Source organism: Cylas formicarius, unplaced genomic scaffold (assembly GCF_029955315.1).
Source record: "Cylas formicarius isolate icCylForm1 unplaced genomic scaffold, icCylForm1.1 PGA_scaffold_6__28_contigs__length_40554024, whole genome shotgun sequence".
NCBI lineage: Eukaryota > Metazoa > Arthropoda > Insecta > Coleoptera > Brentidae > Cylas > Cylas formicarius.
The window spans coordinates 39,874,898-39,892,277 of NW_026844347.1; the positions used below are offsets into that span (position 1 = coordinate 39,874,898).

The 17,380-nt window shown below is 36.7% G+C and overlaps 1 protein-coding gene across 5 annotated transcripts in view; it reads left to right on the forward strand.

The window, feature by feature from the left end:
- The window catches only part of LOC132704129 (uncharacterized), a 50,184-nt gene that overhangs the window by 11,207 nt on the left and 21,597 nt on the right, over positions 1 to 17,380 (forward strand). For 4 of the 5 annotated variants that reach the window (XR_009619233.1, XR_009619234.1, XM_060673928.1 and 1 more), the window contains exons 3-10: positions 86 to 285; positions 5,347 to 5,478; positions 6,932 to 7,111; positions 9,678 to 10,002; positions 11,705 to 12,292; positions 12,962 to 13,170; positions 14,129 to 14,440; positions 15,614 to 15,728. Coding sequence is in view for 2 of the 5 variants with exons in the window: in XM_060673928.1 (XP_060529911.1) it covers positions 86 to 285; positions 5,347 to 5,478; positions 6,932 to 7,111; positions 9,678 to 10,002; positions 11,705 to 12,292; positions 12,962 to 13,170; positions 14,129 to 14,440; positions 15,614 to 15,728 (2,061 nt within the window). In the remaining 3 variants the exon portion in view is untranslated. The remainder of the gene's footprint in view (positions 1 to 85; positions 286 to 5,346; positions 5,479 to 6,931; positions 7,112 to 9,677; positions 10,003 to 11,704; positions 12,293 to 12,961; positions 13,171 to 14,128; positions 14,441 to 15,613; positions 15,729 to 17,380) is intronic. The other variant, XR_009619235.1, reaches the window with a different exon arrangement.

The following is a 17,380-nucleotide window of genomic DNA, read 5'->3' on the forward strand; positions in this document are numbered from 1 at the left end:
GAAAAAAAAAACCCTCCGTTCCGCGCCGCTGATCGATCCCGCCGCCATGGCGCGCTAGATAATTAATATAGTCGTTCTTCACCAGTCTTCAAAGCGTTCAACATGAAAGAGACCACGCAAACCGGCCTCGGCTTCAAGAAGTCTATGATCCGCATATGGATCCACCAACGGAACCTCGAGAACCTACAGCACGTCGTCTGGGAAGGATGCGGCCCTCAGCTTCTCGTGGAGCACAGCAACAACCAGAAGGTGAAGAAGTTCTTGGAGGCGGTACCGCACACGATGGTGAGTGCAAAGTGAAAGGGCCTTATCGTGATGAGACGGAATTTTTTTCTTCGCCCAATGAGTTTAATTTGCAGTGATGCTCTACGAGGTGCGTTCGAAAAGTAAAGTGGTTTTGAAGTTTTATCGAAAAGTATTTATTTATTTCGCAGTCTTATATAAAAAAAAAGAAAAATGAAAAAGAAAAAAGAAATTGAATTCGATAGAGGCACGGTGTTGTCGAAACAACTGTCATAAATCAATAAACAACTGTGAAAATTGTTTGTGCTTAAAAAAAATGTTAACAGTAGATTTTGGACAACTTGGTTATGGAAAATAACACAAATCAAGCGCGACTTTTTAAGTTTTATCGAAAAGTATTTATTATTTATTGATTTATCAACATTAATGTTGTAGTTTCCAATGCTCGAGCACTTCTGCTATACCCTTGAGTTCTTTCAGCGATTTTTCTTGAGTTTTGGTAATAGGAAAAAGTCGCATGGGGCCATAACTTCAAGGTACGACCTTGTGCTAAGAACTCTTGATGAACTATGACACGATAATCAAAGAAAACAGTAAGCGAAACCTTGATATACCGACATAGTCATATATCCATGATTCTTTACCATTTATAACCTGCTACACGTTTTATACCTCAAACGTAGTAAAATTAAACATACAAACTCGGTTGAAACGGTACTGTAGGGCGGCGCTCCAAAAGTAGACCTAGTGGCGCCACCTCTTGGTCAAGCAGGAAACTTTTCACCTCGCCCTCGTATATCAGCTCTACGTATTTTTTTTTCTCGCCAAACGCCCAACAGCAGATCCTGTGCGATCCCGTACTATTTGAAACTTAGTCTTCGTTTTTTTTCGAACCTCGAGTCTTGGTGATTACTTAACTTTGTCTCCATGTTTGTTTTTCTCGCCACAAGCCCGAAGTTAAGTCGAAAAAGACAATTAGTTACAGAAATGTTTGGTTTTTTAAAACAGCTTCGTCATTCAACATCAAACATAGATGTGGTCGATGAAACATCTGAAATGAAGCGAACTGAATAATACGCATCAAATTGAATAAAAAATTGCAAATATATTTTTACTGTATGGAAACATTATGGACAATGTTATTTTAAATAAAAACAGAAGTATTTCTTTATAATTAAGCCCATTCTTCTTTTAACTCTGCAAATTACCTATAAAAGGTTTTTATTCATAGATGAATACACCGATACCATCATAACAAATTGAAAACGTATTAACAAAAAAATGAACATGAAATGAGTTTAAATAAAACATTTTTCAATTATGCGGCAAAGAAAGTGGGTTAATATCCCTTGAGCAAATCTGGGTGCAATTAAATAGCATCTATCATCATTGGATTCGTGGGTTTCCCCTAAGACCGCAATCAATGCGTGTGCAATATATTTCAATCAAAAATTTGTAATATTTTTTTGGGTTATTTTGGCTTCCAGAAGAAGTTATTTTCTCAAAAACTTTTATACACAGGGTTTTTCAATTATAGGCAAAAATCTAAACGACCCTGAAAACTGTAATTTTCCAAAGTATGGTTTCAGAAAAAACTTATTTTATCGAAAATAATAATAAATAATAACCTCTGATCATATACAGGGTGTGTCGTTTATGGGCAAAATATGTGAAATATCATAAAAATTTCCATTTTTGTGGGTAAATTATCGGCGATAAATGAAAAACCGTTAAAGATGGGATAATTTTATTTGAACAGTGTCGTGAGAGAGTTTCAGGTTTCGTCAATTATACAGGGCGCGAGATATTTGAAAAAATATTATTCGACATCGCTATTATTTGTGCAAATTTTAATATTTACCAATGTTTGCTGTAACTTTGAAGTTCTACGAGATGTGTAGGACATTTTATGCAGGGTGCATGCACAATAAAATTACATCGATTTTGCGAAATTTCCCTAGCGGTTCGCCCCGCCCAGCGACTATTTTTCGAAAGCAATTATGTTATTAATACAGGCGAGGGATCATTTTCTCGTAGTATCAGTTGCAATTTTGGCTCTGATGGTTTATTTATTTGTTTACTCCAGGCAAAATTTAACTTCATACGGTATGATACTTTTTTTTTTCATTTTCCGAATTTTTTGGTATTATTTTAATTTTTATTGACTATATTTTTCAATTTACTATGTTCTCGTAACTTTCGAAACCAATCAGATTATATAAACTTTTCTCTATCGTTGACGCATCCTGTAATATTAATTATCCTGTATAAAAATGGTGGAATTTAATAAAAATTCGAAAAAGGCACACGGGAACACGATTTATTAGGTGTCGGGCTATTGTTCTGATTGATTCGCTGCTCTCCATTATAAGACCTAAAATAATAACCCTTGCTTTTCACTTACCCGCGTCTAATAATATTGACGGGTATACTCCAAACAGTTCTTTTAATGGTGTTTCCGTTGTGTATACAAAACGCGGATCGATCGTCAGTGTTTCCTATTGAAGGAGTGATGCGCCAGAGGGGCCACTTTTCATTTATCGGTGGGCTGATTGATTGTCGTGCCTGGAAAAGTGGTAGAAAAAATATGTTAATTAATGTTTTTTAAGTTATATTTCACGTCTTATTGACGTGTTTTTAAATATTTGGTACCGAATATTATAAACTACGTTAAGCTAATAAACGACGTGAATATTGAACTGGCTTTTACTTGATGAAAATCCATTTATCAAAATAAATAAGAACTAAAAATTCAGATTTTCACGAAATTATATATTTAGTAGTAGTAGTTAGTTTAGTAAAACCTTAATTAAAGTTGTGAGAATTTAAGTTTAATAAAGGAGAGGTAATTAAATAAAATTAAGCAATGTCTCATTTTGTTAATCTCCATGGCTTCCAATAAATTTAATTTTCTACTTTTTGTGGCTGTATGTCAAATATCAAAATTGTCGTCAAAAACGTGTTTTTCTGTGTTTAAGTGTGTAGCATAATTAGAATCTAGACTATTGTTTTTAAACGCCCTTTTATGTTCGTTAATGCGTTTCTTGAAGGATCTACCTGGTTGTCAAATATAAATTTTAGGACAAGATCCGCATTTCAACCTGTAGACACCTGATTTTTGAGATTTTGGGACACTTCGATTTATTGTTTTTGAAAAATTCTCCTATTGTGTTGTTAGTTCTGAAAGCTATTTTTAAACCACATTTTGGCAAATGTTTTGAAACTTTTTCACTAGGTTCTCCTATGTATGTAATTGTTTTAAATTGGTCGTATTCTGTATTAGGTTTCGTATAAATAGAGTTTACTGTTGCCTCGATTTGTTTTTTATTTATAATTTTATCTATAATGAACAGATTGTAGGCGTTTTTCAATGCAATTTGTTTAATAATATCAAGTTCTTTGTTGTAATTTTCTGTTGAGAGTGGCGTATTAAGAAGTCTGTGTATAAAAGAGTGAAATGCAGCCATTTTGTGTGTATAAGGGTGATTTGAGCTGTTATGTATGACTGTGTCCGTGTGTGAAGGTTTATGACAAATGGAAAAATCTAATTTGTTTTACGTTTTCGTAATAGTTAAGTCCAAAAAATTAATTGAGTTATCCTGTTCAATCACTCTTTTATACACAGACTTCTTAATACGCCACTCTCAACGGAACATTACAACAAAGAAATTAATATCATTGAACAAATTGCATTGAACAATCCGTCCGTTATAGATAAAAGTATAAATAAAAAACAAATCCAGACAACAGTAAACTCTATTTATCCGAAACCTAATAAAGAATACGATCAATTTAAAACAATTACATACATAGCAAAACCCATATCCATACCTCTCCATTATTAAACTTAAATCCTCATAAAAACCTTAATTAAGATTTTATTGGCATTTTTCGGTATATATAGTAGCAGATAGCAGGTGTAAATATTACATTTGATAAAGACACGGTGTTGTCCAAACAATGGTCATGTCAAAATATATAATTTCGTGAAAATCTGAACTTTTAGTTACTATTTATTTTGAACTTCAATATTTCTAGGTGTGCGACGCGAATATATGTTTTTTAAATTTAAACTTTTATTTAAATGAACAATAACTATGACACTTTTACCGCTGTTACCTGCAAAACATACAACAACAACTATATAGCAGTTGCTTGAATTGCTGGCAAAAATAATCGATTTTCTTTGAAGTTTTTTCCTCCCAAAAGCAACGGTTTCACACGTAACTAACTTCGAACCCAACCTTACCCAAACTAACCAACTTTCCAGCTCACTTGACTAACCAATCTGCGTTGAGAGCTAAACGATGAATATTTTCTTTACTTTTTGGTTGCTAGTTCCAAAAATACTCCATATCTCAAAGTGATCAAATCGTTTTTTATAAAGGGACATCATGGTAAATATTTGTCAAGTAAGGTGGATCAAGAAATTTAATCTAGTTTCTATTATATAACATATAATCATCACATGTTGACCAAACATAGTTTGTTTTGAAGTCCGATTACGGATCTGAAGGCAGGTGTATGCAAACATTTTGAGAAATAAGTATTTCTTGTATAAAAATTTTAAACAAGGTTTAAGACCCTTTGTCACCAGAAATGGTTCTGACAAGGTATTTTGGGTCTTCCCTACACTCTGTGGATTCCTGCACATCTTGTGTAGAGCCATATCACAAGCAAATTAGAACAAAACAACAACAGACAACGCCGTGCCTTTATCACGATGCCGAAACAGCTGTCATAAATCATTAAAAACTGTGAAAATCTGAAGATTTTTTGTTCTAATTTAATGGTGTTAAATGGATTATCAATCAAGCAAAAGCCCCCTCAGTCCAGTTCTACAATATATCCTTTATTTATGTCCGTTCTCGTCAAAATATTAAATAAATGTTTTAAAGGTACCAAGATAAATGAAGATATCTTGGGAAAAATGTGTATTGAGTTTATATTCTTTGAAAAATGTGCTTTAGAAGGAGTGTCAGTTTTAAACTCCTATGTAAGAGCGCCAACTTTTAACTGAACAATAATAACTACCATGAAATGTAAACATTCCGAATCTCTTAGGAGCTCACAAAAACAAATTACAAGAGGCGTAACTTGCAGGGTCTAATCAAGGAGATCCACTGCGACGTACAGAACGACGATTTGGAGGGTTTGAAAAGTCGCGTACCATCTTCCGTCCCCTTGGCGGTCCTCTCAGCCAAGGATCACAACGGCCTGACCCCCCTACACAAGGTATGAGAGTATATAAATAAAAATGTTTCCAACATGGGTGTTATATTTGAAGTTATACGCTCCGGAACCCTCTTTATTCGTCTACTTATGCGAAATCTGAGCAGAAATTTTACCGATTTTGATTAAAAACTTTTTTTTAAAAAGCGTAATTCGTTTAGAAACGTCGGTGAGCTTTTCGTTTTATTTTTTATGTTAACAGGGTGTGAGAAAGAATAATATGAAAATATATAAATTTTATTAAATTATAACAGAAAACAATCGTATTTACATTTTAAAGATACGAACCAGTAGCAAAATAGGAAAATTTAAATAGGTATAAAAGTACAAAAGCGCACAAAACGAAAGTCTATAACAGCAGAAACAATTATAAAAGAAAAATCAGATTAAAATTTCTGACAATACGTAAGTTTTAATTAATCTTTTAAAAGCATTTAAATTATCACGCTCCTTAATCTTTTTGGCAGCCAACTTTAACAAGATGAAATCAGTACGGTTTCTAGTGTTACAGTCATGAACATTCTTAAAGTAATTAACCGTATTACCAACTTATGGCGACATCATTTTATTTTTTATCTTAAATATAAATATAAAGGCATCAAACATTACTTTCGGCTTTACAGTTAATATTTGTAACACATTTAACATAGTCATCGCGGGTGTATTTCTATTACATTTTAGAATTGTGCACATTGCTCTGTTTTGTATTTTTATTGCACACCCATGCAAACACTCGATACAGGTCATCATTGATATCTTGCTGCATTTCTTCGACGACCCTTATCATGGTATCGTCGGCAAATAATGTAATTTTGCTGTTTTTCACATATCGAGCTAGATCATTAATATACAGAAGAGCAATAATGGCCCCAAAACAGTCCCCTATGGTACCCCATGATCCCCCAAGATAGGCTCAGACACAGATGTCTCATACTTTACTTTTTGTGTTCGGCCAGATAAGTAAGATTTTAGCCAATCCAGGGCTAAGTGCTTTATACCCATATTTTCTAGCTTAGTTATTAAAATATCCCTATCGACGGTCTCAAAAACTCTTCTAAAGTTCAAAAACTCAGCCAAAACAAAACTATTGTCATCGACAGCCCCAACAAATTTTTTTTGTTTTTTGTATAGTGTGTTCGCCAAAACGGCACCACTTATTTGGGACACCCTGTATAATCTGTCGAACTGATCGTCTCCTTAGACCTGAATGAGTAGCGTCACAACACAATTTTATACCGGGCAATCAAAATATGAAAAAAAAAACACATAACCTTAATTTTTGCCTAAACTAGGCAAAATCGATGTCGGTGGACACTTTTGACACACCCCGTATAATATTTTAAATCTTCAAGAGAGTCCAAAAAACTTGTGTGCATTAAAAATTAGGCAGGGATCGGAAGCTTTCTGAGTTGTTTATAAATCAAAATTTGAACCGTAGCTCTCTCACTTATTTTAGGCCGCAGGACTGGGTAGGCAAGAGATAGCCAGGTACATCATAAAAACCCTTCCCGGCAGCGTGAACGCGGCGGACAACGACGGTCGCACCCCCCTCCACTACGCCGCGTTACTCAAAGATGACAACAAAATGTTTAATTTCTTGTTGGAAAACGGGGCCAGCGAGGCAGTCTTGGACAACGTAAGTTGTTTGTATCTCATAAGTTTTTCACCTAACCTCACCTTTGGGGCTTGTTGGGCCCATGACCGGATAAACTCAGAGATTCCAGATTTGTAAAAAACCTGCAGATGGCTTATCGGCCAAATGAAGGAGGAGACCTCCTAGATTGGACTGAACCAAGACAGGAGAAACTGATCAATGCTGATCCTAAAAGAACGCCTAATCCTAAAACAATCTGACCAATCTTATGAACGCCTCATTCAAGATGAGGTATGAAACCACCTCAAGGTGTTTCGTCGTATAGACCTACTATATCGAAATTACATGAAAAACTAATACTCAAAAGGCAAAAAATCTGTACTAGAAGCCCATAATATTTATATTCTTTTGATTCATAATATGAAAAATAACTCTCCCTCCAGAATATTCGCAACTTCTAACGTAGATGTTTATTCTGACGTAGAAGAAATCAAAGTACTTTACCCGCTCCATACTAGCGACATCCCTACTGTAGAACATAATACAATCGCAATAATGGGCAATACTTGGGTATGAATCTTCGCTGGGAAATCTGAGAAAAAAGTCAACTTACTCATGTACGTTTGGACTTCCGACATTCCAAAGGTTCCAAAGGAGAAGTATCGTCAATCAGACCGTTACCAAAATTCTCCAGAAGTCATTGGCGAAGGCTTCTTCAATATGTCGACATCGAAGCTATCCACCTCCTAACTAGGAGACTCGAGTTAGTATAGTGACAGTGAAGAGCGTAGTACAGTGCGATACCCAGCAATAATTAAAGTTAGGAGGATGATGGAGTAGTCCAGACCCTTTCATTACGAAGGCGTCCTTTAGGAATCGTTACCTGCCGGCCGAATGACCTTATGTAGTCTTGGCTATTAGAAGTAAATTAACCTCCTGGAATTGTTGAAGTTGACATATGATTTTTGAATTAATAATAAGACAACCACCATGAAGATCTATAAAGGAATGCAGTAGTGTCATAAGTATACTTTTACCTGCAAATGGAGAGCAATTTTGTGTCTTCGTTATGGTTGAAATTCGGCTATAGTGGTTATAGGTTCTCTTTATCTCCGTCTCTCTTTCTCTCTCTTTGAGCTTCAAAATCCGGCGGCCTACGATGTTGCGTGTATCGTTGTGTCGCACAGTGACGTCCGTATTTTTGTCTTTCTTTCTTTCTCTCTATCTCTCTCTCCTTCAGTATCGAAAGGCCTACCGTTTTGTGCGGTTATAGTCGTTCCGTAACAGCGAAATTCCTTGCCGTACAGTGGCGTCCGTTTTTTTATCTTTCTTTTTTTTTTTCTTTCTCTCAGTTTTTCCGTATCAATGATATTAACGGTGGTACAGTGGGTTTCGTTTTCGGTATTTCTCTTTATTTTTCTCTTTCTCTCCGCCCGTATCTCTCTTTGAGCTTTAAAACGCGGCGGCCTACTATGTTGCGTGTGATCGTTGTTTCGTAACAGCGAAATTCTTGGTCGTACAGTGGCGTCCGTTTTTTTATCTTTCTTTTTTTTTTCTTTCTCTCAGTTTTTCCGTATCAATGATATTAACGGTGGTACAATGGCTTTCGTTTTCGGTATTTCTCTTTATTTTTTTCTTTCTCTCCGCCCGTATCTCTCTTTGAGCTTTAAAACGCGGCGGCCTACTATGTTGCGTGTGATCGTTGTTTCGTAACAGCGAAATTCTTGGACGTACAGTGGCGTCCCATTTTTTTATCTTTCTTTTTTTTCTTTCTCTCAGTTTTTCCGTATCAATGATATTAACGGCGGTACAGTGGCTTTCGTTTTCAGTATTTCTCTTTATTTTTCTCTTTCTCTCCGCCCGTATCTCTCTTTGAGCTTTAAAACGCGGCGGCCTACTATGTGCGTGTGATCGTTGTTTCGTAACAGCGAAATTCTTGGTCGTACAGTGGCGTCCGTTTTTTTATCTTTCTTTTTTTTTTCTTTCTCTCAGTTTTTCCGTATCAATGATATTAACGGTGGTACAGTGGCCTTCGTTTTCGGTATTTCTCTTTTTTTTTGCTCTTTCTCTCCGCCCGTATCTCTCTTTGAGCTTTAAAACGCGGCGGCCTACTATGTGCGTGTGATCGTTGCTTCGTAACAGCGAAATTCTTGGACGTACAGTGGCGTCCCATTTTTTTATCTTTCTTTTTTTCTCCCTCTCTCTTTCATCTTCAAAAGGCCTACTATGTTTTGTGGTTATAGTTGTTCCTTAACGGTGAAATTCCTAGTCGTACAGTGGCGTCCTTTTTTTTCCATCTCTTTCTCGCTATCTCTCAGTTTTTCGGTATCAATGACCTTCTCGGTGGTACCGCGGCCTTCGTTTTCAGTATTTTGCTTTATCTTTTTCTCTGTCTGTCTCTCTCTTTGAGCTTAAAAACGCGGCGGCCTATGTTGCGTGTTATCGTTGTTTCGTAACAGCGAAATTCTTTTTTATATCTTTCTTTCTTTCTCTGTTTCAGCTTCAAAAGGCCTACTATGTTGCGTGCTTATAGTTGTTCGTATCAATGACATCCACGGTGGTCCAGTGGCGTCCGTTTTCTGTATTTTTCTCTCTTTCTATGTGTCAGCGGCAAAAGGCGGCGGCGTACTATCGCACCCGCACCAACGAGATCGACTCGAAACTCCTGAACGTGGTGCCGGAATGCCCCAGGGGGGCGAAGCCCGAGCTCGCGTCCCAGGTGGACTGGCACGCGTTGGGCAGCGCCATGTCGTCGACCAACGGCGTCGCCAAAGACGTCAACGACAACGTGACCGACGTCGATGGCGTCGCGACGGAAACAAACAAACGGGAAACGCGGGAAGAGACGCCGGCGGGGGGCGGGGACGGTCGAAGGTCGAAAGGTCAGCTGAGGAAGCAGGACTCCGTCGTGTCCAAATCGAAGACCATCCGAGGTAAGGCATTTCGAACACTTTTCGAAATTTGAATTTTCCAAAAACTGCCGTTTGCGTTTGGAAATTTCGAAAACTTTTAGCGTCTTTGCGATGTCGCAATAATTTGAATAATAAAATTAAAAAAATTAAATGCGCCATGAAAACGAAAATAATGGGAAATAAAAGCGAACGTGGTGTATAGTACTTTCGCAGATAAATGGTTTTGGTTTATTAACTGCTATAAAACTACCCGTGCGTAACGACTTTTTTTGTCCACACACCATAGATAAAAGACGTAAATAATAAAATAAATAAATAGGAATTCTCACCGAAGTTATTTTTTTTAAATAACTTTTATTTAATGTACATCGTGGTTTCGTCTTTTTGAAAAAAAAGTGTTTCTTTTTTGCTATATCTTATGGGCCGATTTGATTCCGCTTGGTACGAGTTTCCATTTATTTCATAGTTGTATATACGAGGTGTTTCATTTTTTGCGGGCGAGTATCAACTTTCTTATTTCGAATTCTAGACATATTTTGTGTACAATGTCCTATACCTAAGTCTAACCGTTTTTGTCATTTTTAATTTTTTACGCAAAACTTCAAATATCTGTCAATTTCTTCATTCGGAATCATTGATTGTTTGTTTCACTTGAGTCAGTTTTGTCGTAGACGAAGGACTCGAATAACAGATTTCATAAGAAATTTTGACACATATTAATACAGGGTACTCAAAAAAAAAATACTGCCAAAATTCTTTTTTTTTTTCAACGAAAACTACCCATTTTTATAATCTTGTTATATTTAGCATAAAAAATTAAGGCAATTTTCATTTAATTTAATTCCTTTTAAACGTTGGTCACAAATAATATGCTGTTGCCATATAAGTTCAGTTAGTGTAAGGTGGCTATGACGGCGTTTAAACAAAACAAGTGCTAGAATGCGGCTTGCGCATTACGTTTACCACAGAGAAAAAGATTCATATATTAGAAAGTTACATATCGTACAATAAAAACCGGTCCCTGGCTAAAAAATTTACATTAAGAAGGAGCCCAGAAAAAAAGATCTTTCTCCGACGGGATTTGCCAACACTTTAGAATATATGAAACTTTGAAGAAAGAAAAAATAGACGTCGTCATATTTTGAATACTGAAGAGCAACTTAATATTATGTTGCATTTTGCAGAGACCCTTGAAGATATAACCCGAATTTGTTAGAAATGCCATTATGTATTTAAAAACCATTTATACGGCTTGTATTGCTCAAAGGGCCGGACATATTGCACAACTGTTACAATAATTATTATCTTTGTAAGCTGACCTGTTGCTTGCTTCCTTTTTGTTATCACCATTATTTTGGTCATGTTGAGGTTCATGTTGAGACCGTAATCTTTGCTAGCTTTCACTACTTGGTTCAGTAGTCTCTGTAAATCCTCGAGAGAGACCGCACACAAAACAGTGTCGTCAGCATTGGAGATAAGATGCACCCCTGTCTGACCTCTTCGCAGAGAGCGTTCTTAAAATTCGTTTGATATCGAGACAAACGCTTTTCTTGAAATGTGTCTAGCGTATTACCTTTTCTCCTAAACCATACCACTGGTGATATTTTAACAGCAATCGTTAGGCCAAAACTATTTACCTGTTTGAATTATACTCGCGGTTGTATTGGAATCAAAACACCCACAAAATGCCGATCTCTGCCGCCATAATCATGGCAATTTGAAGATGAAGCGGATGCTGAAGAACCGGAAGAGGCCGCGAAACCGGAAGATCCCGCGGAACCGGAAGAACCTGCGGAACCGGAAGAACCCTTGGAACCAGACGAAGCGGATATATTATCGACTCAGCCGGACGATGAAGTACCGGGTCCAAGCCAGGGAGAACCCGAGAACCAGGCGGACGAAGAAATAATTGAAAACGGAAACGATGAAGAACCGGAACCTACGAACGAACCCAACAATGAACCCGAAGAAGAGCCGAAAGGAGAAGAGGAAGTCGAAGGGGAACCCGGACCGGATGCTGACGAAACCGAAGAGGAACCGGAACCGGAACCGGAACAAGAACCGGAACAGGAACCTGATCCGGAACCAGAACCGGAACCTGAACAGGAACCGGAACGTGCTAAAACCCGCCCTAGCACAGGCATTATTAACGGCGATCAAGAAAGAGAGTCAGACACCCGAAAACTGACTGGATCTTTGACGAGGTCCAATAGTAGGACAGATGGTGAAAATAGAGATGAAGAAAATGACGGCACGGGTGAGGAACGTGCCGAAGACGATCCAGACGTTGAAGGTGAAAAGATAATTGAAGGTAAACTTGTGTTGCGGGCAAACGAGTGTGCAGCTTCCGGGTCACTATCGAGCTTGGTGGTGTGGTCAGCACTGGAGGGGGTTTTTCGTTGTGTACCGTTTGATTTGTGGGGCTGTCGCTTTTATAACTCTTTGAAGTTTCAATTAGTATTAACGAATCCACATCTACGTTAAGGTTTCCCGCTCTGTGTGCTGTGTTGCTTCCCCCACCTCATCGATCATACATTACACGACACCGTTTTAGACACCTTTTGGAGTTTAAACAGACGACTCCATTGATGAGGAGGAAAAAATAGAAAATGTTGGAATATATAAATCAGCCAAGAGGAACTTGGGATTCCAATTGCAAGAATTGCAATGCAGTTTGCTTTGGTTCGATGTGTGAAGAAGACCCTGTGACGCTCTTGTTTTCTTGACTTGAAAGGCGAGCTTCAAGTTAACCTCACGCGTTTTGTACTGTCTTTTTTCTGGTTCATTGTGCTCGTCTTCTTCTTCTTCTAAATTTTCGTTTTGCTCTTTGGTACGCCTCAGATCGTTGATAGTCATCCAGACTACCTACCTTGAGACCTTTGACGAAATTTAGGGATGGAAGATCGAGAACGATCTGGGGTGGACCTGCGGATAGCGACGGGGACTTCGAAACATCCATCGGTGTGTGTGTGTTTTGCAGGCGTAGTGAACGGAGAAAACGAAGTAGAGTCGATGAATAAGGAAGGAAGAAAGAGATCTGACGGCGATCTGATTAAAACGATGATAGAATCCGGCAACATGGAGCAGTTGGCGGCCCTGGTGCTGAATGGGGAAGGGGAAAGTCTTATCGGGCAGAAGAGCGATAACCCGGAATTGCAGGCGTTTTTGGATAACGTTCCGATTTATATGGTAAGCGAAACGATATGTCATTTTTCATTTATCTGATTTTTTTTTCTTTGGGAATATTTATTATATTATATATTTTTACAATTGCAACTATCCAGTTATAGTTAGTTCATGTTAAAGTTGTTCTTAGATTCCGATACATTTTTGTCCAATTGGGACATAAAATATGGTTTTAGTGTTACACTCTAATCTATCATTTTCTGGTATAACTTCTTAGGTCTTTAGAAATTAAAATTAGATTTACAGCTCGACAAAAACCAAAAATAAAATATGGGTTCAATACAAATTTTCGAAGAATATGTATCTGACGAAAGTCAAAAATTCTGAGAAACGAACAAGAACTAGTTAGAATTTCTGAGAAACATGTTAGAATTTCTTGACTTCAATCAAAATTTCTGAGAAACAAGTCAGAAATTCTGAAGACCAAGTTAGAATTTATAAGAAACATGTTAGACTTTCTGACTTCAATCAAAATTTCTGAGAAACAAGTCAGAAATTCTGAAGAACAAGATAAAATTTCCGAGAAACATGACAGAATTTCTGATTTAATTCAAAATTTCTGAAAGACAAGTCAGAATTTATCACTTGAATCAAAATTTCTGAGAATAAGTCTGAATTCATGAAGAACAGGTTAGGATTTCTGAGAAATATGTCAGAATAACTGACTTGAATTAAAAATTCTGAGAACAAGTCCGAATTTTTGAAGAACAAGTCAGGATTTCTGAGGAATATGTCAGAATTTCTGAATAAACCAGTAAGAATATTTGCCAAACATCTGCAAATCTTTTGACATGGGCAATGTCCAATGTCCAAACTGGAGATACTAATACTGATAATTTTTTTAGAAACATATATAAATAGATATTGAAGATTTTGAAATAAATTTTTATCCCGTTGTGATGATGCCTGACTGTTTTTGAAACTTTTAACAAAGTTACCAACGTCGAACGCTTTTTCGCAGTCGAAAATCCACGCAATTCACGTGGCAGCGCACCGAGGCAACCTTCGGGAGCTCCAGGCCGCGTTGGACAGACGCAAATTCGCGGTAGCGCGCGACCACGTGTCTCCGTGCGGCGCCACGCCTCTTCACGTGGCCATCGCGTTTGGCCGGACCAGCGTCGTCCGTTACCTCGCCGGCCGTTTTCCCGAGACGCTACTGATGGAAGACGATAACGGGCGGATTCCGTTGCACTACGCCGCAGTGCTACGGGACAACGGGCACTACTACAACCTCCTGGTGCACTTGGGTTCGGACATCAATGCCAAAGATAAGGTTAGTTTCGTTAGTTAGGATATTTATCGAGATATCGAGATATAAAAATATTTTCGAGAGCTCTGGAGCTTTCCTTAGGTTCCTGTTTTTTCTAAAAATTTCTAAAAGCTCCGGAACTTTTTCGAAAGCACACCATTCGAAATTCGTGAGGAATTTGTCGTTCTCTAAATTTTTCATTAAAATTATTAACCACCGACAGAGATTTATCGAGATATGACGTTTTTTCTATACGATCCAGAGCTTTTGCTAAAGCTCATTACGCGGAGAATTACGGGAATTTCTCGTTCTACAAATTTTGCTTAAAATTATCAACATACAACAGATATTTTTGGAGATACGCATTTTTTTCTCCTGAAAAATCTGAAACCTTTGGGGTAGCCTTGTGCTTAAAATTTTTTATTTAAGTTTTTCGTAAATATTTCTAAAAGTTTCGAAACATTTGCGCGATCTCATTATGGGAAAATCGTAAAGAATTTTCCGTTCTATGAATGTTTAACGAAATTATGACCTACGAGCAATTTTTTGGTCATATACATTTTTTTAATAAATATTTTTAAAAGTTCTTGAGCTTTTTTGTAAGAAAATTTGTCAGGAATATTCTTTTTTATGATTGTTTAATGAACTTATGGCATACGATAAATGTTCTTTGTCAAATACATTTTTTTATAAATATTTCTAAAAGTTTTCCAGCTTTTGAAAAATGAAAATTGTAAAGAATCTTCTGTCCTCAAAACGCTTAATGAAATTATTTTTTATGAACGATATTCTTCACTTATACAGTATGTTCTAAATATTTTTAAAAGATCTGGAGCTTTTGCGAAAGGTAATTTTCCGAAAATAGTGGAGAATTTCTTGTTTTACAAATACTACATTAAATCAGCAACCTACGACAGATATTTTTTACGACATGCAGATTTTCTTATTCGCTTTTCGGAAAAATCTAAAACTTTTGCGATAGTACAATATGTGAAAATTGAGAGGAATTTTCTGTTTTGGAATTTCTTAATTAATTTATGAAATTTTTTGACGTACATAATTTTTTCGAAATAATTCTAAAAGCTTTACAGCTTTTTTGAAAATTGCGGAGCATTTTTACTGTATTTCCTTAAAAGCTAAGACGGTTTTTTTGAAACTTAGTGTAATAAAAAATGCGTTATATTTTATGCGCCCCAGTTTGGCCACAAGCCGGAATTTTACCTGAAAAATCAGTCCGAATTCTCGCACAAGAAGCTGCTGACCGACTTTGGAGCCGACGAACACGAAATCGAAGAAATACTCAAGGATCAGGGTGAGTAGATTTATGCAAAACGTTTATTTTGAGCCTGAGACTGAACTGAAATTGCAATCGTTATAGCCCACTGAGTTGTACATAAATAAGTGTCACGCGTACGTGGTAAATAGTGCGAGTTTATTTGCAGAATTTAGTCGGCTATTGCTTTTCTGCGATATACATAATCATTATTATTATTATATAATCAGTAGTGTTTTTTCGGTACTTCTGCGTCCTCCCAGAGTGCGGACGGTGAATGCAGAAGTAACAAAAAGACACTACTATAATGGATTTTGTTTGCACTGATATTTCAATAACCCTGGAAACATTACTATGTTAAATAATTTAATTATTGTACAAAAAACCAAAATAACCAAATAAATAGAAATATACCGGATGTCCCAGTAATAGAAAAAAAATACCTGCCAAAGGAGAAAACGCCGGCAATCCCTGTAGTGGCAGAAATGACCGACAGGGGGCGTAATTGTTATCCTTAATGTAATTAATTAAGTAGACTTGGAGTCGTTCTTTCAATATTTTTTTTGCGATTATGTCAGAAAATTCCACCTGGTGGCAACGTAACGTAATAGGATGACGACTCCAAGTTAAATAAAAAAGATTCGATACATGAGAAATTTCAGAAGCCACTTTAATACTATTTACAAATCTTTTGCATTCCTCCTGATTCGGTGGTTTATAAATCAAACTTGCCGATCATCCTGTTGGCTTCTTCAGAGCTTGACTGAAACTGGCTCGTATTTTGCGCTGTCCCTGTTTATATATCTAAACGTATATATATATATATATATATATATATATATATATATATATATATATATATATATATATATATATATATATATATATATATATATATATATATATATATATATATATATATATATATATATATATATATATATATATATATATATATATATATTCTCACGTATTGATTCACGGATGGAAAAATGTGATGACACTATATTCCGGGATATCATCCGTTCGCTCGTTGAACTCCGACTGGAATCCTGCATCCGACTGGAATCCTGCAAATCTTGCATCCGACTGGAATCCTGCAGACGTTTCGCCAAAATCTCACTTGGCATCTTCAATGCTCGCGCTCCGAAAACACTTCGAACACTCAGGATTCCAGTCGGATGCAGGATTCCAGTCGGAGTTCAACGAGCGAACGGATGATATCCCGGAATATAGTGTCATCATATATATATATATATATATATATATATATATATATATATATATATATATATATATATATATATATATATATATATATATATATATATATAACCGCGTCATTTTTTTTAACTTGCTGACGTTTCGCCAATCATCCCGTTCGGTTCTTCAGTTTCGGCCAAGCTCTGAAGCGGCCAACAGGATGATTGGCGGAACGTCAGCAAGTTCCACGCTGTATGAAAAGTATGAACTGAGTACACGAATTATAAAAAAAGAAATAGAAATCTATAAGCGATCAAACAATCTTAACAGAGGGTCTGGTCTTTACGTTTTACCATCCCAGACAAATTTAGCTCCGCCCCCCTCAAACAATACATAAGCAGCTACAGAGTAAAATACGAGCCAGTTTCAGTCCAGCTCTGAAGAAGTCGACAGTGTGATTGGCGGTTAGGAAATGTAGCAGATTCGTA